Source organism: Phacochoerus africanus, chromosome 11, assembly GCF_016906955.1.
Source record: "Phacochoerus africanus isolate WHEZ1 chromosome 11, ROS_Pafr_v1, whole genome shotgun sequence".
Lineage (NCBI taxonomy): Eukaryota > Metazoa > Chordata > Mammalia > Artiodactyla > Suidae > Phacochoerus > Phacochoerus africanus.
The window spans coordinates 47,776,382-47,800,795 of record NC_062554.1 but is presented as its reverse complement, the minus strand read 5'-3'; the positions used below and the strand labels follow the sequence as shown (position 1 = coordinate 47,800,795).

Sequence of the window (24,414 nt, the reverse complement as noted above, 5' to 3'; positions counted from 1 at the left end):
AAAAAATGCCTTATAAGTAAAGGCTGACATTCAGTGAGTGTCTAGGGCAAAATACTGACTTCTCCTCTTTTTTTAATTTAAAAAATAAAAAAAAAGACGCCTCTAGCTGGGGTGAGTTGAGGACACGCATGTATAGAAACATGGAGATGAACTCAGATCACCTCCCAGGTCTCCACACAACTCCATGATTTAATAGGGGACCCTCTACTCCGACTTTTAAAAAGGAAGAAACTAAAGTTTTAAGAAAAATGGGGAAAGGGACAGAAGATAACAATCTGTAATTTATACCCCAGCTATTCTGTACCTTACCACAGTGGCAAATTCCTCCCTCCTCTCAAGTGCTTAGTTTAATTTCTTTTATAAAATGGTTTTGATAAGGAAAGGAGGAAAAAAGAGATACCTTGGGAAAGGTCAGACAACAATCTACCTAGCCAAAAAATTCAAGTCAAAAGCTAAAAAAAAAATTTTTTTTAAATGCATTTTTTTTCTTACACATAGACGCCCAATTTTAGAAGGATACAGACAAATTTTTACCTCCTCCCAAAGTATTACACGTCTCACTCATATTTATATTAGTTTCTACATATAGCAGCCAGAGGTTTAAACTACAAAAGAAGTTACTCTTACCATTAGTGATCATTCAAAAACACTAGAAAGAATGAACTATAGTATTTTATTCCACACTGCTGTATCGAACACTGGCTGAAATAAACTTAGTTAATGGCCAGGGACAAATGATCTTTTCGGTAATCAAATACATGGTTGGAATGGGTTGAAATGTAATGTCTTAAAACTGCGACCTGTGAGGCACTTTTCAGCTTGGCAAAGAGTTTAATCAATCCTAAAAATCAATATTTTTTCACTCTCAGTATTTCTCCCATCTCTTAGTGTTCTGATACATACTCTGGAAGATTGGGATCAACTAAGGTTAAGGCAAAGGGCAAAATATAAAGGAATGATAGAAACAAAAATAAACTGAAAAATGAAAACCTGGAGGGTAGCAGCAACAAATGTTCATTTGAAAACTGCCTGAAAACAGACTGTAGAGTATTTATAGGCATATACAAACTGAGCACAAATAGAGTGAAAATAAACAAGTGACTGGCTGTATCTGTCAATGTGGGCTGGAAATATTCAGTGCAGACCTTTGTCTAAGCAGGGAAAAGGCTAAATTGCCCAGTGTAAACTCTGTGTTCTAATTCCTGCTGACATAAATCATTCTTCTGAGGTAGCAACTACATCCCTATTTAACTGTTTCCACCAGTTAGCAAAAGCTTAGATACCTGGTCAAAGTTTAGGTTAAAGCACAAAACCTTTGTGAAATTTTAATTCCCAAAGAAACACATTCAGGGGAATTAGGCTGTGAACATAGGAGATGAAATGACTGAAGGGAAGATGTGGTCTGACCTGTCACCCATGCAGATGAGAAACCTCACCAGAGGTTCAGCAGTAGAACCACTGAGGGATCTGTGGAGAAGAAGGATTAACAAGGTAGTTCTTCCTGCATCTCTGCAGTGTGGACAGACCATGCATGTCAATTAAGCATCTCAAAGGACCCAGAAAGCACAGAGTGTAATTTGTTGAACAGTGACCTGTAATAGTTGTTTGGATAAGTAAATCAATAAATAATACATGGACAAATAAAGACTGTTTCTTGGAACACCCAAGTAAATCTGCATATCATAACACATGACTTAGAAATGCATCTCAAAGAATTTTGGTAAACATCTTAATAAAAATAGGAACTATAACTGGGAGCACAGTTTCTAGATTAAACAAGACTATAAAATAGACGACTATAAGACAAGCTAAAGAAAACTAGGTTATAGATAGATGTTTCTTACACAAGAAAGCTGTCTTGGAATTTGTATTGTATTTAATATCTACCAAGTGCCTCATGATTAATTTTATCAGCAGCCTTGTCTTATGGATGAGCACACTGAAGCACTAAAGGATTGAGTTTCTTAAGATCATAAGAAACGTTAGAGCAAGTAGGTTTGAGCAAACCTTAAGATACAATCACTTATTCACTAATGCATTCAGCAAACATTTGAATGCCTAGAATGTTAGTGATGATGATTTTAAAAAAAAGCTTTGAACAGTCTAGTAGGAAAACTGTCAAGTAAACAAGTGATTGCACTACACTGTGATAAATCCTTTCACAGCAGCATGATACAGGTGTTGGGATAATCAGGGAAAGTTTCAGAGAGGAAAGGTAATTTGGGCCAAGTCTTGAAAGCTACATAGGAAGTGACTGTGTAGACAAGGGGGGAAAGAGAGCAGTAGATTCAGAATGAACAAAAGCAAGGACGCTTTTCATGTCGAGATTTATCATGAGCTCCAAGAAAAGCACACGGAAAAAGATGGAGATAAAACTCTAAAAATAGCAAAAGTCTATATAAGGGAGGGTCACACTTCGAGAGCTCAGACCCTAGTTTGTAGGCAATGAAAAGCAGCTAAAGGACTTGAAACGGAAGAGTTTCATAATCACATTTCATTTATTAAAAGGCATCTGGTAGCACTGTAGAAGATAGCTTAGAGGAAGCAGAGTAACACCGGAGGCAGGAAAACCCATTAGGACACTTTTCCAACAGTCCAAGCAAGAAATAAGAGCCTAAGTTAAGGCAGGAAATCAAGTATGAAGACCTATTTTTCAGAGTTCCTATTATGGCTCATCGGGTTATGAGCACGACTAGTATCCATAAGGATGCAGGTTTGATCCCCCGCCCTGCTCATTGGGTTAAGGAGCCCGCCTTGCTGTGGCTATGACTATGACATGGGCCAGCAGCTGTAGCTCTGATTTAACCCCCACCCTGGGAACTTCCATATGCCAAAGGTGAGGAACTGAAAAGCAAAAAAAAAAGAACTATTTTTCCCTATTCTTAACAGAAGTTTTAATCAGGTATGCTATAATCAGGTAGGTACTAATGTAATATGGAATAGTATGAGAGATGTCATAATACTTTTATTTGTGCAACTTGGTTTAAAGTTACCCTGAAGTCAAAGGCATCAGTTATGTCAAATCACCAAAGAGACTTTTGGAATAAATTTCAGTACCAAGAATAAATATTTTTATAATCTTAGTTTTGAGCTCAAGCAATGTTTATGACAATTTATAGTAAAATAAATGTTGAGGTAGTAGCGAAGAATATAGGATGTGTAAAGTATTCAAATAGTAGAGAGTTTAATTTATCGTTCACAGTCTAAACCTCTGTGGTCTTATTAACCTCTTGATGCCTGCAATAAAGTTCCTCAGGGTATTTCACATTAATGAAAAACAAATAAGCAATAACAAAGTTAATTTAAAAAACACCATAGAAATAGTTGAAGCAGCCATTTAGTTATCTTGAGACATACAGGCAAGAATCTCAAGTGAGAACCCAAAATCAGCCGCATACAAAACAGCATGAACAATGATACGAAGAGTTATTGCTGCACTTCACCAAAATGCAGCAACATAAAAACTTTACCTCGTGCCAGTCTTCCAGTTTGTTGTCAGAAAGATCTAGTTCCGACACATGAGCACAGAAGGCAGCAATTTCTTTTTCGTCTCCTGCACAGGTTATTCCACAGCTGTTCAACACCAGTACACTTGGGAGATTGAGGCGATCTGAATCACGGGGGAAACAAAGCACTTTCTATGTCAGCCTAATTCTTGTCTGCATGCATTTAGCTTTCAGGAGCCAAACTCAAATTGTGTGAAATTACACAAGGATCTGGAGAATACAGGATATGATGGGATCCAAGGGTACTCAATTCTAAGAGGAGATAGTCCAATTTGGCCCCGGAGGAGATCAGAAGTATTGGACCAGTAAGTACCACCAAAAAGTCTTGGAGGCTTTACTTCCTGGCAGGATGGTTTATCTCAGCAACCACAACAAAGCCATTGTCCATGCTGCTGCCTCATCATGTGGCACTAGATTCAGGTGATTAGTCTGGTCTACCACGGTCTTCTCACTGGCCTCGATTGTTTCTTTTTTTAATCTAGTTCAAAAGTATCACTCAGAATAGCTCTTTTCTCTCTGATATGTATTTTCAACTTTTGTTGCCTTTGGAAATTATCTCAACCCATTAGCTTGTCTCTCAGGTAAACCACTTCCATTCTTCAAGTTCATATCACTTGAGAAATCTGTCTCGCTTACATGGATCTATTTAAAAATCTGTGTCTTTTTCTCCCATACTTGTCCATCAATCATTTCCCTTTGATATCCATGTAGAATTTGTCCCTTACAAAAATCAGACTTTTAAAAATATATAACTGTAATGAGAGAAAATGTTTCAGTCTTAAACTATTCAATGAATTCAAACTATTGCTTGTTCAAAAATATGTCAATAAAATCACTCTCATCTCTAATAAAAAGGATTAGTATGAGAATTCAACCACTCTTTTCCTATGGTAGTATAAAACAAAAGGCTCACAAAATTATATTTTATTAAAAGAGGCCTCAAATAATACGATTTTTCAACTTAGTACTTTGAAGAATCAAATTTCTCAGTACAGAGTTCCCATTGTGGCTCAGCAGGTTAAGGACCCAACGTTGTCTCCATGAGGATCCATGTTCAATCTCTGGCCTCACTCAGTGGGTTAAGGATATGGTGTTGCTGTGGCTGTAGCATAGGCCTCTGCTGTAGCTCTGATTCAACCCTTGGCCCGGAACTTCCATATGCCCCAGGTATAGCTGTAAAAAGAATAAATAAACAAACAAACAAATTTTTTGGTATGGGAGCGAGTCCTAAAAACAAAAATAACCAAGTAAAAAGTCCACTTCCTTCTGCTATTCCAGCTCATGTGGATATTATAATAGTCTTATTGAGAAACAATAAACACTCAGTAACATTTGGACATAGGAACTCTATTCAATATTAATCTCCCATAATTAGAAAGAACTACTTCCAAGAACAGTTAATTACAACATTAGGCTAAAATGAAAACCAAAAAAACACACCGCACATTTCCAGTTGTAGATCTTTGCTCATATAATAATCCCCCTCTTAGAATGTCTTTATCTCCTAACCAAATTCTGCATTCTCTCTCTTTTTTCTTTTTTTTTTTTTTTTTGGTGTTTAGGGCTGCACCTGTGGCATATGGAAGTTCCCAGGCTAGGGGTTGAACTGGAGCTGCAGCTTTCAGCCACAGCAACACCAGATTCGAGCATATCTGTGACCTATGACCTATGCGGGGCTTGCAGCAACACTGGATCCTTAACCCATCAAGCGAGGCCAGGGACTGAACCTGCATCCTCAGGGATATTGGTCGAGTTGGTAACCCACTGAGCCAAAACAGGAACTCCCCGAATTCTGTGTTCTTCAAGGGTTAGTTCAAATCTCACATCTTTGAGCCCTTTCTTGATCATATTAACTCCTCTAAATTTCTTTCCCAGTCACTGTGCCGTTCATTTGACTCAACATAAACACTATGTTATTATTTATCTTTGTACATGTGAATATCTTGTCATCTGAGACTGTAAGGTCACTGAGGGCACAGGCAGGTCTTGTACTATTCTGCACCCTCCAAGTTCCCTGAAATGTTACCACTCAAATATTGCTCTTGCCCTATGAGTGCACCTAAAATGCCTTTTGGCTAATCTGGAAAAAAAACAAATCCTTTCCGATTTTTCAAAAACTGACATCATAGCAAGAGAGAAAGACTATTAGAAAGACTCATAATTCAGGAGTTCCCATCGTGACGCAGTGGAAATGAATCCGACTAGGAACCATGAGGTTGCAGGTTCAATCTCTGGCCTCGCTCAGTGGGTTAAGGATCTGGCATTGCCATGAGTTATGGCATAGGTCACAGATGTGGCTCGCATGTGGCATTGCTGTGGCTGTAGTGCAGGCTGGCAGCAAAAGCTCCAATTAGACCCCTGGCCTGGGAACCTCCATATGCTACAGGTGCGGCCCAGTTAATGAATCCAACTAGGAACCTTGAGGTTGCGGGTTCAATCGCTGACCTTGCTCAGTGAGTTAAGGATCCGGCGTTGCCCTGAGCTGTGGTGTAAGTTGCAGACGCAGCTCAGAGCCCTCGGTGCTGTGGCTGTGGTGTAGGCCGGTGGCTACAGCTCCAATTCAACCCCTAGCCTGGGAACCTCCATGTGCCGGGGGAGCAGCCCAAGAAAATGGCAAAAAAAAATAAATAAAAATAAATAAAAAGACAAAAAAAAAGACTCAATTCAAAATAAAGGGAATCCTTTGCAAATAAGGCAATATTCTGGTTTATGTCCTATATAAGCTCCAGTAAATAAATGTTTTAGGTCTCATCTTTCTTACCTTTCATAGGAGAGCCCTGAGGTGTGGCTGGGACATGGACTCCCATCCCAGGACCACGGCGGTAAGGAAAGTTTTCAGGACTATATTTTTCACATAAAACTTGCATAAAACTCCTTCCACTAGGTTGATCCATCTTCCTTTCCTAAAACTCTACAAGAAACCAAGAAATCATCAAAATTACTTATTTACTCGTACAAGAAATATTTATTGAGAATCAATTATGTATAAAGTACTGAGCTAGGCACTGCAGACATATAAGATACAGTCACTGCCTCCAGGAACTTACACTGTGGCAAGGCCTTATGATTTAAGGAAGCTTCATATGTAGACAAATGACAGCCATACAGTTCAGTATCTGATACTTACAGTACAGATTAAAAGTGCTACAAGATTTAGAAGAGGAGGCAACAATATTCAACCAAGGGTAACAGGAAGACCTTTCGCTAGTGCACAGGGTTCACATGGTAATAGGAAAAAGACTAAAAAGGAAGGTATAGATTAAATATCAGATGAAAGAGTTTAGGTGAATCCTTTGATATTTGTCCCTTAAAATTCTCTCTTTTTCTTCCATAACAAAATAATTTATAACTGAAGGCAGAGCTACTTCTATTTAGGAATGCATATATCATTTCTAGTTCATAGGATAAAAATAAAGAAATTTATGGTGGCTTCTGGGTATAAACCTTAGAAGACAGCTACCATGTTCTCTTTGCTCTCCTTCCTTGTCCCTTCCTCAATTCCACTGCCTAGAAAACAGATACCACCTCACACTACGAGGCCAAGAAACACATTCTAAGGTAGGTGAGGGTGAAAAGGACATGGGTTCCCGAGGATTTCATGGAATTGAGCTCCCATCCTGGTACCGACTACGTATCTCTAGAAATTTCAGTGAAAGAAAAATGACCTTCTGTTTTATTTACGCAATGGTTCTTCTCAGATTTTCTAAGTGAGCCTAATCCTAAAACAGAATGCCATTTCTTTTGGTTTTGAGTTTGCATGGACCCTAACCAAGAGTCCAAACATATAGTTAACCCCAACATCTTCTCAGTACTTCGGCACACGTTAAAAAAAGTGATACTGGGACAGGATCAAGACGGGGGAAGAGAAGGACTGGAGCTCAACTTCTCTCCTAAAAATAACAAAATTCACAACTAAAGCCTGAGCATTCTCCAACCAAATGGACCAGAAACCTTAAAAAAGATACCCTACTCCAGAAGAAAAAGAGGAGGCCACATCAAGAGGTAGGAGGGGCAATTTCGTGATATACACAACCCCATACCTCCTGGGTGGGAGGCCCCACAGACTGGAAAATAACTGGTTCACAGAGACCCACCTACAGGAGGGAGAGTTCTGAGCCCCACATCAAAATCCCACGTGCAGGGATCCGGCACTGGGAGAAAGAGACCCTGGAGCTTCTGGCATTGAAGGCCAGTGGGGCTTGTGCGCAGGAGCTCCACGGGACTGGGGGAAACAGAGACCCCATTCTTAAAAGGTGCACACAGACTCTCACGTGCACTGGGTCCCAGGGCAGAGCGAGGTCTCCATAGGAATCTGGGTCAGACCCGACTGCAGTTCTTAGAGGACATCCTGGGAAAACAGAGGTGAATGTGGCTTGTTGTGAGGGAAGGACATTGAAGGCAAAGCTCTCGGGAATATTCCAGCAGCTGCCTTTCTCTGGAGGTGGCCATTCTGGGAAAATCTGGCCCCACCCCTCACTCAGCCCTGAGAAGCCCCAGGGCAAACAACAATCCAGGGGGGATCACAGCCCCACCCCTCAGGAGACAGGCTGCCTAAAGACCCCTCAGGCACACAGCTGCCTCTAATCCCATCCAGAGAGGGATGAGAATCAGCTCCACCTACCAGTGGGCAGGCATCAGCCCCTCTCATCAGGAAGCCTACAGCAAGCTCCACCCCTACCAACTTCAGCCACAAGGGGGGCAGACACCAGAAGCAACAGAGGCTACAACTCTATTATCTGCAAAAAGGTCACCACACCAAAAACCTATAACAAGGAAAAGACAGACAACTATAACTCAGATGCAGGAGAAAGGAAAAATCCCAGAAGATCAGCTAAGCGATGAGGAGAGTCCCAGCCTCCAGGAAAAAGACTTTAGTTAGACTGTTGATGCTGAAGATGACGCAAAACACTGGAAATAAACTGGAGGCAAAGATGGATAACTTACAGGAAACACTGACCAAAGAGATACAAGATATAAAACTTAAACAAGAAGAGATGCAAAATACAATAACTGGAATAAAAAATTCACTGTTAGAAGCAGCTAACAGCGGAATACAGGAGGCAGAAGAATGAATAAGCGAGGTGGAGGACAGATTAGTGGAAATTACAGATGCAGAACAGAAAAGAGAAAAAAGATTGAAAAGAAATGAAGAGTCTCAGAGAACGCTGGGACAACGTTAAACACACCAACATCCACATTATAGGGGTGCCAGAAGGAGAAGAGAGAGAGAAGGGGACAGAAAAAGTATTCCGAGAGATAACAGCCGAAAATTTCCCTAACATGGGAAACGAGCCACTCACTCAAATCCAGCAAGCACAACGAGTACCATATAAAATAAACCCAAGGAGGAATACACTGAGACACAAAGGAATCAAACTGACCAAAATGAAAGACAAAGAGAATATCTTTAAAAGCAGCTAGGAAAAAGAAACAAGTAACATACAAGGGAACCCCAATAAGGTTATCCGCAGATTTTTCAGCAGAAACTCTGCAGGCCAGAAGGGAGGGGCACCATACACTTAACGTGATGAAAGGAAAAAACCTCCAAACAAGACTACTTTACCCAGCAAGGCTCTCGGTCAGATTTGAAGGAGAAAGCAAAACCTTCACAGATAAGCAAAAACTGAGGGAATTCAGCATTACTAAACCAGCCTTACAACAAATACTAAAGGAAATTCTCTATGCAGAAAAGAACAAGAGAAGAAGGAAAGAAAAATGAGCAACAAAAACAAATCCAAAACAATTAATAAAATGGCAGTAAGAACATACATATAAATAATTACCTTAAATGTGAATGGACTAAACGCCCCAACCAAAAGACATAGACTGGCCGAATGGATACAAAAACAAGACCCACATCTATGCTGTCTTCAAGAGACCCACTTCATTTCTAGGGACACATCCAAATTGAAAGTGAGAGGATGGAAGAAAATATTTCATGCAAACGGGGATCAAAAGGAAGCTGGAGTAGCAATACTCGTATCAGACAAAATAGACTTTAAAATGAAGAATATTTTAAGGGACAAGAAGGTCATTACATAATGATCAAAGGATCAATCCAAGAAGAAGATGTAACAATTTTCAATACCTACACACCCAACACAGGTTCACCACGACATACAAAGCAACTGCTTACAACCTTAAAAGGACAAATCGACAATACACAATAATAGTGGGGGGACTTTAACACCCCACTTACAGCAACGGACAGATCAACCAGACAGAAAAATCAATAAGGAAACACAGGCCCTGAATGATGCATTAAACCAGATGGACTTAATAGATATTTATAGGACATTCCATCCAAAAGCAACAGAATACACATGCTTCTCAAGTGCACATGGAACATTCTCTAAGACTGACTGCATCCTGGGCTACAAATCCAACCTCGGTAACTTTAAGAAAACTGAAATCATACCAAGCATCTTTTCCGACCACAACGCTATACAACTGGAAATCAACAACAAGAAAAAAACTGCAAAAAAACACAAACACGTGGAGACTCAACAACGTGCTACTAAACAGCCAATGGATCACTGAAGAAATCAAAGAGGAAATTAAAAAATACCTAGAAGCAAATGACAACAAAGACACGACACTCCAAAACCTATGGGATGCAGCAAAAGCCGTTCTAAGAGGAAAGTTTATAGCAATACAAGCCCACCTCAGGACACAAGAAAAAGCTCAAATAAACAAGCTAACTTTACATCTAAAGCAGCTCGAGAGAGAAGAACAGACAAGACCTAAAGTTCGTAGAAGGAAAGAAATCATAAAGATCAGAGCAGAAATCAATGAAATAGAAACACAGAAAACCATAGAGAAGATCGATGAAACAAAAAGCCGGTTCTTTGGAAAGATCAACAAAATTGATAAACCCCTAGCCATACTTATCAAGAAAAAAAGAGAGAGGACTCAAATCAATAAAATTAGAAATGAAAAAGGAGAAGTAACAACGGACATCAGAGAAATACAAAGGATCATAAGAGACCACCATATGCAACTATACGCCAATAAAACGGAAAACTTAGAAGAAATGGACAAATTCTTAGAAAAGTATGATCTTCCAAGACAGAACCAAGATGAAATAGAAAAGACGAACGGACCAATCACAAGAACTGAAATGGAAACTGTGATTACAAAACTTCCAACAAACAAAAGTCCAGGACCAGATGGCGTCACAGGCGAATTCTATCAAACCTTTAGAGGAGAGCTAACACCTCTCCTTCTGAAACTATTTCAAAAAATTGCAGAGGAAGGGATACTCCCAAACTCAGGCTATGAGGCTACCATCACCCTGATACCAAAATCAGACAAAGATACCACAAAAAAAGAAAACTACGGGCCTATTTCACTGATGAACACTGATGCAAAAATCCTCAACAAAATACTAGCAAACTGCATCCAACAATACATTGAAAGGATTGTACATCATGATCAAGTGGGATTTATCCCAGGGATGCAAGGGTTCTTCAATATCTGCAAATCCATCAGTGTGATACACCACATGAACAAACTGAAGAATACAAACCATATGGTCCTCTCAATAGATGAAGAAAAAGCCTTTGACAAAATCCAACACCCATTTCTGATAAAAACCCTTCAGAAAGTGGGCATAGAGGGAACCTTCCTCAACATGATAAAGGCCATATATGACAAACCCACAGCGAACATCAGTCTCAATGGTGAAAAGCTGACAGAATTCCCGCTGAGATCAGAAACAAGACAAGGATGTCCGCTCTCGCCACTATGCTTGAACATAGTTTTGGAAGTCCTAGCCACGGCAATCAGAGAAGTAACAGAAATAAACAGAATCCAAATTGGAAAGGAAGAAGTAAAACCATCACTGTTTGCAGATGACATGATACTATACCAGAAAACTGTTAGAGCTCATCCGTGAATTTGGCAAAGTCGCAGGATACAAAATTAATACACAGAGATCGATGGCATTTCTATACACTAACAATCAAAGAGCAGAAAGAGAAATTAAGGAAGCAATCCCCTTTTACCATTGCATCCAAAAGAATAAAATACCTAGGAGTAAACCTACCTCAAGAGACAAAAGACCTGTACTCTGAAAACTATAAGACACTGGTGAAAGAAATCAAAGAGGACACAAATAGATGGAAAGATATACCATGCCCATGGATTGGAAGCGTTAATATTATCAAAACGACTACACTACCTAAGGCAATCTACAGATTCAGTGCAATCCCTATCAAATTACCAAGGACATTTTTCACAGACCTCAAACGAAATATTTTAAAGTTTGCTTGGAAGCACAAAAGACCCAGAATAGCCAAAGGCATCCTGAGAAAGAAAAATGGAGCGGGAGGAATCAGGCTCCCGGACTTCAGACTATACTACAAAGCAAGAGTCATCAAAACCGTATGGTACTGGCACAAAGACAGAAATATAGATCAGTGGAACAGGACAGAAAGCCCAGAATTCAACCCATGCACCTACAGCCAACTCATCTATGACAAAGGAGGCAAGAATATACAATGGAGAAAGGACAGCTTGTTCAGTAAATGGTGCTGAGAAAACTGGACAGCCACATGGAAAAGAATCAAATTAGAACACTCCCTAACACCATACACAAAAAGAAACTCCAAATGGATTAAAGACCTAGATATAAGACCAGACACTATAAAACTCTTAGAGGAAAACATAGACCAAACACTCTCTGACATAAATGACAGCAACATCTTCTCAGATCCACCTCTTAGAGTACTGACGATAAAAACAAAAACAAACACATGGGACCTAATCAAACTTCAATGTTTCTGCACAGCAAGGAAACCCTAAACAAAACGAAAAGACAACCCACAGAATAGGAGAAAATCTTTGCAAGTGAATCAACTGACAAGGGATTAATCTCCAAAATTTAGAAACAACTTCTGCAGCTCCATACCAAAAAAACAAACAACCCCATCAAAAAATGGGCAGAAGATCTAGACAGACAGTTCTCCAAAGAAGACATGCAGATGGCCAGAAAATACATGAAAAAATGTTCAACATTGCTCATCATTAGAGAAATGCAAATCAAAACCACTCTGAGGTACCACCTTATACCAGCCAGAATGGCCATCATTCAAACGTCTACCAACAATAAGTGTTGGAGAGGGTGTGGAGAAAAAGGAACCCTAGTACACTGTTGGTGAGAATGTAAATCGGGGCAACCACTGTGGAAAACAGTATGGAGATTCCTCAGAAAACTAAAAATAGAACTACCATCTGGTCCAGCAATCCCACTCCTGGGCATCTATCCAGAGAAAACCACGACTCGCAAAGACACATGTAGTCCAATGTTCATCGCAGCACTCTTTTCAATACCCAAGACATGGAAACAACCTAAATGTCCATCCACAGAGGAGTGGATCAAGAAGATGTGGTACATATACACAATGGAATGTTACTCAGCCATGAAAAAGAACGAAATACTAGCATTTTTAGCAACATGGATAGACCTAGAAGTTATCATGTTAAGTGAAGTCAGCCATACAATGAGACACCAACATCAAATGCTTTCACTGACATGTGGAATCTGAAAAAAGGACAGACTGAACTTCTTTGCAGAACAGATGCTGACTCACAGACACTGAAAAACTTATGGTCTCTGGAGGAGACAGTTTGGGAGATGGGGGGATATGCTTGGGCTATGGGATGGAAATCCTGTGAAACCAGATTGTTATTACCATTATACAACTACAGATATGATAAATTCATTTGAGTAATAAAAAAATAAAATAAATTTAATAAGAAAAAAGTGATATTAAACAACATGGTAACTTCTAGCAGCCTGCTAACATATTTTCTTAAGAAACTGGCCTTTGATCTATATTAAATATAAATCAAAATACAGGCAACTACTTGTCTTCTATAGCTCTAACTAGTTACATATAAGGCTTTTTATTAAATAATCAGAAAAATGAAGGAAGATAAAGCATCCTCAAAGAAGGGGGGTATTATTAAAAAGGTAGAGGAATGACTATCTGCAAGGGATCTCATGGCAAGAAGCATCAGGAGTATCTAAATAGGAAGCTCAGAGGAGATCGTGCACATTGCCTGAAGAGGCTGGACTTTATTCTGAACAAAATAGGAAGAAACTAAAAGCCTTTAAAGAAAAGAATGCGAAAATCAGAATTTTTTCAAAAACTCACCCTGGCAATTAAGTAGCTTATGAATATGAGGGAAACAAGACTGATGGCAGAGAGAAGAGTTAGAAGCTGCAAGAATACAGGGGAGAGATGATGCGGGCCCATAGTGATACAGTGGTGGTACAAAGAGATTCAAGATCAAATTAGAAAGCCAACTTTCCAGGAGTTATAGGGGCTGAGAGGAAGGTGGAGTCAAGTCTGAGCCACATATTTCTAGCACAGGTGACTAGAAGACTGGTGATACCACTAAATAAAAAGAAAATATGGAGAAATCTAGTTTTAAGGAGGAAAATGATGAATTCTGTTTTATACATTTTCAATCGGAGGCATCTGTGGAATATCCAGGGAAACAGTCTGAAGTTGGGTGAGAAATGTGAACTGGAGGTGAAGATTGGGATGTCATCAGGAAATATCATGATTGAGAACAGAGGGCAACAGAACTCTAGGGGTCACTGATATTTAAGGTACAGGCAGAGGTAGCAGAGTCAGGAAGGAAACGAAAGGAGGAGTGGCGTGCATACCCACAGTTTGAGAAGTTTTGATGAGAAGGGGAAGAGGAAGACGGGCTCCTAAGTCAGGCAGGAGCAGGAGAGAGCAGGAATTGGGGGCAGTTGCCAAGGTTTTTTCCTCTTAAAATATGAGAGAACTGAATGTGGTTATAGATTATGGAGAAGCAGCAGGTTGAGCTAGAAAAGCTGAAAATGACTACTGGTACATGGCCCTAGAAGAAATCAGCAGGAATGAGCATGGACAAACTTCTAGAGGGCTGACTGGTACTAGCCACATTAATACTCCAAATCGTTTACCATCAGTGGTGACATATTTACTTCACTATGCTGCACTGGTTTACTTCTGCTTATACAGTTTAATTACACTGAGTGTTAGGTATTTTTCTCATGTGATTGTCCTAACTCCATCATTACATTACAAAGGGGAGCAATGCATGCAATTCTATTTCTTCAGTATTGATTCATAGCATCTGGCACAGGACACTACACATAGTAAGGGTTCAATAAGTGTTGCTAAGTACTAAAATCACTAGGCTCCAGCATGCTGAGTTGAAGGAGCAGAGGATTCAGAAGTGCGAGTAGGCTAGGTCCCTCCCAGTTCTAGTTTTGTGCCATCAGGGAAGACACTGTGTTTCTCTAGGACTTGAATGTCTTGTCCTGTAAATAAGATATTAATATCCTTACTATTTGGGTTTCTGGGTTACTGTGGACCTCTAAAATATACGAGTGCACTATCAAAATTATAGGGCTGTTGTAAAGCTCTAAATTACACAAAGGTTAGTAATTATAAGAGGAATCTGCAGTATGGTAGAAAGCACATAAACATAGAAAACAGGCTCTGACATTTACTGGCTGCATAAAACATAAGCTAGTTATCTTGGATTTGTAATAAGAATTTGGAGAAGACATGAATATAAAAGTGGCCTTTAAAATTTGGCCCATTTTCTAAATTACTACCAGGACTGTGTCTACTATACACTCACCAAGCACATGTTCAAAAGTTTTACCTATACAATTTACCAAAGTTGAGACTATGGAATATGCTTCATGATGAGTCCATCACAAGTCACCTGGAAAATACGGGGCTGCCTACGGTCAGGACTGTCATTATGATTTTAAGGACAGAGCCTGTTTTAGTACAAGACAGTCTGTTCTGTCCACACAGAGTGAGAAGTATATGCTACTGTCATCTATCCCAGCCCTGACTGTGTCAAAACTGGACTGTGGGTGTTCCGCTAGGCCTCCAGGAACCCTCAGGTGGAAAGGTTCTTTTTCAATGTAAACTCATCACCAACAGAGCAAGTGCTATGCCATCAGTGACAGGCACCACAGTTATCAAAGACCTGTTTCAAGCAGAATGCCAACAGAATTTTCAGCAACATCTAACAAAAAGTCAAAGAAGTCACACTGCTATCATCTATACAATTGGCAGTTTAAAATAATAAAAAGTATATGGGAGGGTGCTGAACTGTCAGTGTCAAAATAATAGTCACCAAGCATCTTTTAACTGGAAGTTTCAGAATCACTCAAACTCAAACCTCTTCGATTCAAGGGCAATAATCTTATACACAATTTAAATGAGACAGATTGAGAGGGGAATTAAAGAAAGCTTGCTACAAATGGAGTCTGGACAGGCCTATAGGCAGAGCTCTCAATTCTAACATGAAACATTAATTACTCCAAACAGGAAAAAAATGCAGGCCTACATCTCTGACAGGAAGATATTGTCTACTTTACTATCTAGCAGGAAGAAGAAAACTTCTCTCTGCCCAAGGGCAGCCCAGCCAATCAGAGACTGTAGCAGCCCAACCAACTTCCATACTTGGGACTTCCAGCTTCCTTCAATGGAATGCCACCCCCCACCCCCACCCTTTCCCTATAAAAGCAAGTTTCCCTTCTTTGTTCTCTGGATTTGCCTTATGTTCTGCCATAGTTTGCGTATCTCAAGTTACAAATCCTCTGGCTAGTCCCAAATAAACCGGCTTTTGCTGGTTAAATAACTGGCTATCATATCATTAAAATTGATATAAGAGACGTAAGGTTAGAAACATAACACAAGTTAAAGTAAATGCTAGTAAGCGAACAATCATGGGAACCTAAAGTTATTTCACTTGGTCCAATGCTTTAACAATTCTTCCAAATAGTCTAGTCTTTCTAAAATTTTTCTTTTTTCTCTTTCTAAAGACGTAAAAAGCAATGACAGGCCCCTTCATTGGTCATTTTCCAAGATACTCTATTGGAACAGCTTTCCAGGAATGCAGATAGTATACATATTAATACATGGGCTTTGAATAAAAACTTTGAGACTGCAGAATGGATCAGTAACATAAATCTACTCAAAATCTGCTGGGGCAGTTGGAGGAAGAATAGTAAGTAGGTGGGAAAGGAAAACTAAAAACCAAACACATTGAAAAATGAGGAAATACAGGATGGAAAAAGATCTTTAACTGGAGCCTTTTAAAAAAAGGTTTTTTTGGGGGTGGTGGGGGTAATCTATGACTTTCTGGAAAGAACAGGTGTCAAATTACATATGACTACCTTCTACAGTTGGCTGAGTTCTAATACATTTGTACAAATGTTCAGAATTGGTGAATAAAGCCAGGGAGCCAGGAATCTGGAGTGATGCTGCTTGGTTTCCTTACCAAATCATGGAGTGTGCCTGTGACAATCTCAACTCCTTTGTGCCGCAAATCCTGACTATAATATGCTCTTATAAAGTGCTTGGTGAAAGGGCAAGTTGGAGGATAAGATGCTCAGTACACTTCTGCCAAAAAGATTAGTATCAGAACAGAACACCCAGTCACCTAAGTATCCTCAATCGCTGTCAAACAATTTGTACTTTATGTTCCCAGAGGGTCAGGTTGAAGTTAGTATGAAACTTAACATAACTTGTTACAGAAAAGAGGCCATGTCTGAGCACTAAGAATGGAAGATATGCAAGCTATAGCCTTATGCTGATATGCAAGATCAATATTTACTCCACCAAAAAACTTTACGGTAGGTTACCACACTTCATTAAGTGGGAATACCACCAGTCTCACTTACAACTTGCAAAAAATATAAATATTACCCCATGGAGTCCCCAAATACACATTTTAAATCTTATAAAAATAGGTTTTATCTGCCTATATATGTATATATAAACAGATACATATGTATTTGTTTGTATATGTATAAACTACCCCTCCAGAAGGATAAAATAGAAATTAGTAAAATTAACACCTGTGGTTGACTCCAAAGAGAGGAAAGGAGGAATACAGTGACAAGGAGATTTGCTTTACACTGTTCACCCATGCGAACCGCCTGAACTCACCACAAGCACACATGACATTTTTTCCCATAATCTTTTTAAAACATAAAACATTTTAAGTGATATATCTGGGAGAGATCTAATAATGTGTCAAAGTGTTTTTTAGTCATTATTATCAATTATCTACGAAAAAAAATCCAAAAGGACCACACACAATATATAATATTACTAATAATTTTTCAAGGGATTAGGAAATGAGGAAGAAAGAGAAATAAAATGGGTGGTAAAAAAGAAATAGATACTTTCATAAATGAGCACCAGGAAAGAAAAAGAAAGCAGAACAAAACACATCTGAGCCTCAGAACTAAACTGCAATCAAAATGAGAGGCAAGACTGAGAAGGGGGTAAAATGACCATGCACATCATGGTACTCTTGCAGCTCTTGCCATGGCTTTAACAAGGTCAAAGCTCCACTCACTGTGAAGTGTACAGAGGGGTGGGAAGAACACCCCCAGGTCTGCAGGGTCATTTTATTTGCTAGCCAAGTTAAATGTGTTAATAATAAGTTACCCAAATATTTCATTCAAATCACACAAAGGGTATCCAAACTATTGTGACTTGAGAACCACACAAGCTCCAGGAGGCAGAGGTTACAAAGCCATAGCCTAAGGACCTTCAGAACTTCAGGCCTCATAGTTACCTCTGCTGTGCAGACTAACAAAACTGTGGGGCTTCCTACAGCAGGAAGCTAAGTCTGCAGGATTCAAATTACTGGAATAATAAAGTTGGAAACTGATTTACAGTTCTAAAAACTAAACTGCAATAACTGAATATATGCCTTAGTGTATGATGAGGCTAAACATCCAAGAAGAGTTTTCATAGCTTAAAAATAGTGGAGATGAGACAGTGGATTAAAGGATCCAGCGTTGCCATGAGCTGCAGCGTAGGTCTTAAGTTGCAGATGCAGCTTGAATCTGGTGTTGCTGTGACTGTGGTGCAGGCCGGCAGCTGCAGCTCCGATTCAACCCCTAGCCTGGGAACCTCCACACGCCACGGATGTAGCCCCCACAAAAAAGACAAAAATAATAAAATAATAATGGAGAAGAGGGAAACACTCCTAAGTAGCTTAAAATTTTTAGTCATTTGACATGGACCTATTTATATACGACTAGCCAATCTTATCTATTCATCAGGGAAAGGCAGAAAAAAACACTCTAGAAGATACCTGCCAATATTTTGCTACCAAATATGCAAAAACAAAACTTAGTATAAACATTTTGGTCAAAGGCTCCACATTTTCTCCTTTAGGTTCCTCTGGTCAAATGACATTTCATTCCAGGCATTTTTTTCCTCTCAGGTGCTTATTTTACCAGACAGTCTAAGAATAAAAATCTCTTTACCACTTGTTTAGTAAAAATAGAGACAACCAAGTATGTCTAGTTTTCTCTGTTCTTTTTAGTACCTTATCATGTGGTTCCAATTAGGCTTATTTGCCCATCCATTTATGCATAAAATGTGTATCCTCACAGAGCTTACAGTCTCGTGTAGTTCCATTCAACACACACGAGGCAGACACTGAATCTGTGCCCGGCACAGTGCTAAATACTAAAGACAGTGAGAATGAATAAAATCCAGACTCTGCTCTCAGCGCATCCACAGCCTAGAAGGAAAAGACCCAGAGACCTTCCTGAAATAAGCCACCCAGAAATAGCGAATTCAAACACAAATAGCAATTCACTTTTGGAAGTAGGATCAAGGAAGTAGGAAGTGAATCCTGAGCCATTTTGAAAGATGCTGAAGATTGGGAACAGATGGACAGGAGCATTCCAGGCACAGAAAATACCTCCATTAACAGGCACAAAAGGCATTAAGGAGCATTGCCGCAACATAAAATACATGTGGGGGAGTAGGGGAGCAGGAGAGTCCACTGAAAGGTGGACAGTGGTCAGCTCATGGCTGCCCTTGCTCAGGTTTGACTTTATCGTATAGACAGAAAAGAAAACGTCTGGTAGATCCTTGTGACTAGAGTGCAAGGACGGCGGTTACTGACTTTATGTAGAATACCAAGCAGTCAAAAATGATGATAAATTTTAAATTCCTAAAGTCCTGGGATTAGGAGCTTGTTCACTGTAATGGAAGCGCTTTCCAGCACAGACAAGGAGTAGAAACCACAGGAAATAAGTAAGTGAAAACAATAAGTATAGAGCATGCCTTTGAGACGCTTAGACGAAAATAGATGAGACGGGGCAGTTAATGAAGAAAAAAAGCAAGTGTTCAGAAAGGGAGAGAAAAAGCTGTTATATCTAGTTCTCTTTTGAAAAGAACAAAAGAGGAATTTATAGGCTAAGTCTGGGAGGGTAGGGACACAGAGGAGGTCAAAATAACTACGAAAACAAAGCTAAGGAGCAAAATCTGGATAGCATCAAAGAATTTCTTAGGATGACTAGCTTGCTCAAGTTTTGCAAGTTTTTTTGTTGTGTTTTGTTCAGAGGGGTTATTTTTGTTTTTGCTTTTTAAAGCTCATTTAACTTTTACTTTGTGGACTCCTAACCTCATCCTCGGAAAGCTTCCTTTTCTGCAAGAGCCCCACAATACACAATCCCTGCCAGATTCTTAGATAGTTTACATAACTGGGACTTTAATTTGTTGTTTTGTTTTCTGAATCTTTCTGATCCTCAACATAAGTGCACCCCAATCAAAAATAATTACTCTGGCAAAGTATATGAGTATGTTATATATTTTTACCTCTAGAAAAGATAAAATAATGAACATAGAAAGGTCTGTTAATAAACTTTTTCCTAAATAATTGCTTAAAAAGTATTAGTGACAAACATTCTGAACTTTTAAAAATTATTGATTGAAAATAAACAAAAACCTATAGCCCCATGTAGATGTAGTTTTACTTTTTATTAGCTAAGCTAAACATGAAAATAAGTGTTTCCCAAAGCTCTTCTAATCTGAAGCATATTTAGAGCTCCAGCCATACCAGGAAGCTTTGGTTGACAGATTTAGCAAGTAGATTAAACCTGAGGCTGCATCTTAGGTGTATGTTTCTCCAGACCATTTTTTTTCCGTGCTATGCAGACATATGCTTTTACAAAAAGATTAGCTCTGAAAGCTTCCTTTTCACTTAATAGCTCATGAAAAGTTCCATATTCATAAATATTTATCTATAGAATAATTTTTAAGGTCGGGGAGGTATTCCATTAACAAGTTCTTGCAGCTGAACTCATGAATGACAGCTATATCTCCCATAAAAACACATTAGAGACCCTGTCCAAGTCAGCATAATCAGGTTAGACAGTCTCATTCTGTATGGCACTTCCACTTTCATTTATCATAAAATACATATGCCTTCAATTCTATCTCGCTTACCTCCCCTGTTAAGTCATATACCAAAATAAATGAGTTCTTGGGATGAAAAGTAAGGAAAACAAACTAATTCTAATAACCTTTCAGAACTCTTCTGTAGAATTACAGTTTACCAATTCACAAATTGACTCTGAGCACACCAAGTGCAAAACTTGAGCATGGCTGATAAGTCCATTATCATGACTTCACACCCTGTGATGAACCACCCTGTTTCTCAAAGTCTCCTCCTCAACTGTGTGCTAAACTACTTTCAAGTGTAATACTGTGGTCCATCAACTTTTCTTGGTAGATTTAAAAAAAAAAAAAAAAAATCCAACACTGCCAAATGAAATGTGAATTCAGACTCCTGCTCAGTCCTTGAGTCAGGCTATTAGTAGGGCACTGCTACCCTCTTCACTTATCACTGCATTATGCTTCTCCTTAAAAGTGCCACAGATATTAAAATATCTAGCCCAAATTCTTTATTTCATTCTATCAGGGACACCAAAGACATCTAAAACTGTGACTATATTATCAGTTGCGTAGAGCCTCAGCGCTGACTATATTTTTACTATAAGAACTATACTATATACAAAGCATATTTGATTTTGAACAAAAAACAAAGTTTTCTCACCTACAATTGCATACATATTAGCTAACAGGACTGACTCTCATGCTACTCTATATAAGTGGTCTACTCTATATAAGTGAAGTACTGAAAATTTCTGATCCAAATGCAGAAGGCCAAGAATTTTATTATTTTGATAAGAATTTGAAAGGAAAAAATTTAAGAAAATACTGCTATTTAAGCTTTAAGTACTTCTTTGCATGAAAATGTTTCTAAGAACTTCTTTCTTGACTCCCATTGCTTCTAACTGTCCAGAAATGTTGGTTTACGCCAATTGTCTATACCCCTACTAAATTAGGTATTTTGAAATCCCTAAGAGAACTTGCCATAAACCTCCAGCAATGACAAGAACAACATAAAAGTTTAACATTCCCCATACCCCTTACTTCAACAAATTCCAAGGAGAGTTCCACCCTTATCCCCCTTCCCCACTTCTTCGCAAACAAACCTTGCATCCTCCGCTACCTTTCCATATGGTCCACATTCAATCTGGGACAATCTCATGGCTTTTATGCTGTACTTACTCAAAATTCAGTAGTAGAAACATTGACTCTTGCGTTCATGCTCCCTTAAAGCCGAGTGTGCCACACTGAGATTAAAAATCACTTTTAAAGCCCAGTAATTTTCCACAACCACCATCTAAAACAGACAAACTGACACTTATCTCTATTTACAGGACACAACACTGAGGTGACTTGAGCAGGTTTCTGCGGCCCAACCAGCATGCTAAGTCATACTTCCTGTATCTCTAATCTGTTGAGCCACGCTGTCTTCACCAAAATAAATAAATAAATAAATAATTCGTGTCAACAGTAATGGCATCATGCACAAATCACAGAAATACAACTTATTAAAATGACTGAAAATCATTACAGCCAAGATACCTCTTCTAACTACATCAAAGTAACCAAACCACAAAACTCTGTAGCAGTACTGATTGATCTAGTCACCAAAGAAGGGAAAAAAGATTTTCAGCTTTCTCTTCCTGCCAAAAAGCAGTGAGTATTAGTTTCTTGAACGGCTTAGCCTTCATCAGAAGAAAATTGTGTATGCATGCTGTCTTTCAGCTGTGAATACACAAGTTTAAGGTCAGGACTCAGATGGTTATAGATCCAATTATCCCATCATCACTGCTTGTGAGCACCTACAGAGGCTACACTAGTTCATCACTCTGCAGCCCTCTAGAGCTTACAAACCATTCTGGCTTATAATGAAGAGTAAACATCAGCCACGAGTAGAGAGGTCGTTAAAGTTTACAGGTACTATTTAAAAAAAAAAAAAAATCACTAGCCCCTTCCACATTTCATGCTGCAGTAGTATTGCCCTATTGTGATATTGCCTAGTGGTAATAACAGCTGGTTCCAGAACCAAACTGCCTGGATATAAATCATGACTGACTCTATGACTCTGACTGTAGGTAAGCTGTTTTGGTTTCTAGGTCTCCATTGCCTCATTCATAAAATTGGTAACAGATAGCCCCTCACTCCTAGCTCACAGGGTTGCTGAATGAATAAATACGGGTATTTAGCACAGTGCCTGGCACATGGAGAGCACTCAGTAAGTATTGGCTCACTACTGCTTCTATTGCAACTGCTACCCCTATTACTACTCCCATCACCACCCAGTGAGCATGGCAGCATTAATGTTGGGCTAGGGGACTTACAGTTTTTGTTATATCGATTTGATCTCATTTTTTTGGCCCTAGGCCCATGATAATTAATGTCAATTAATGATTCAGGCAGTAAAATGTCTGACATTTATAATGTCATTCCTCCTCAAAGAGATCTTCCCTTCTCTCCACCTGTCTAAATTTTATGTATCCTTCAAGGCCTTACTCAGAATATACTTTGGAGATGAAGTCTTTTCAGATACCTCCTGCCATAATGAGCTGTTTCCTTTGAGCTAAGCTCATGGTATCTATTGCCTAGAATATTCAGTGGGCAATTAACCCCATATTTGCATGGATTCATTTTTGTCCCATTATTAACTCATGCATAGTGCTGGGATTTTCATGTGTTTATGTCTTATACCCTATAACTACATAGCTCGTGAGGGTAAGAACCATATCATAATGCTTCTTTCTATCATGGACTAGACTGTGTACATAATTGGCACCTGGTAAATATTCTAATCAATGAATTTTCCAATCACTTCTGATTATGCACATCTAATGTATTTTAGAAAATATGAAAAGCAGCTGTATTAACAAGCTCAGATCAGAGAAGAAATGAACAGAAATTCTTCATAGCTACCACTGAAATACATAATTGCATCTACTTCTCCATGGGGTTTTCAAAAATAAGAGATCACCTGATAGAGCAATGAATCAGTAGCAGAGTCAGAAAAACTTGCTTCCTAGCATAAGCTAGTCACAATAGATTCAACACTGAATATGTGATTTGGGGATCCATACTATACTATACATTTCACATGTAAGAGTTAATAATTTATGCCATACTTCAGAACAACAGGCACAGTTTAGTAACTGAAGATGAATATATGTGCTCTGCTGGGAATGTAAAATGGTATAGTTGCTGTAGAAAACAGTATAACATTCCGAATTAAGATGGCAGGAAGAGAAGGACTGGAGCTCAACTTCTCCCCTAAAAATAACAAAATTCACAACTAAAGCCTGAGCATTCTCCAACCAAATGGACCGGAAACCTTAAAAAAGATACCCTACTCCAGAAGAAAAAGAGGAGGCCACATCAAGAGGTAGGAGGGGCAATTTCGTGATATACACAACCCCATACCTCCTGGGTGGGAGGCCCCACAGACTGGAAAATAACTGGTTCACAGAGACTCACCTACAGGAGGGAGAGTTCTGAGCCCCACATCAAAATCCCACGTGCAGGGATCCGGCACTGGGAGAAAGAGACCCTGGAGCTTCTGGCATTGAAGGCCAGTGGGGCTTGTGCGCAGGAGCTCCACGGGACTGGGGGAAACAGAGACCCCATTCTTAAAAGGTGCACACAGACTCTCACGTGCACTGGGTCCCAGGGCAGAGCGAGGT

General features: G+C 39.2%; 1 protein-coding gene across 3 annotated transcripts in view; it reads right to left on the bottom strand.

Annotated features, from left to right (window-relative positions):
* TECTA (tectorin alpha) overlaps positions 1-24,414 on the bottom strand; it is a 162,625-nt gene that overhangs the window by 125,703 nt on the left and 12,508 nt on the right. For all 3 annotated transcript variants that reach the window (XM_047753968.1, XM_047753967.1, XM_047753966.1), the window contains 2 exons: positions 6,268-6,417; positions 3,471-3,610 (listed from right to left, as the gene is read on the bottom strand). In XM_047753968.1, the coding sequence (XP_047609924.1) occupies positions 3,471-3,610; positions 6,268-6,400 (273 nt within the window). In that variant the 5' untranslated portion in view covers positions 6,401-6,417. The remainder of the gene's footprint in view (positions 1-3,470; positions 3,611-6,267; positions 6,418-24,414) is intronic.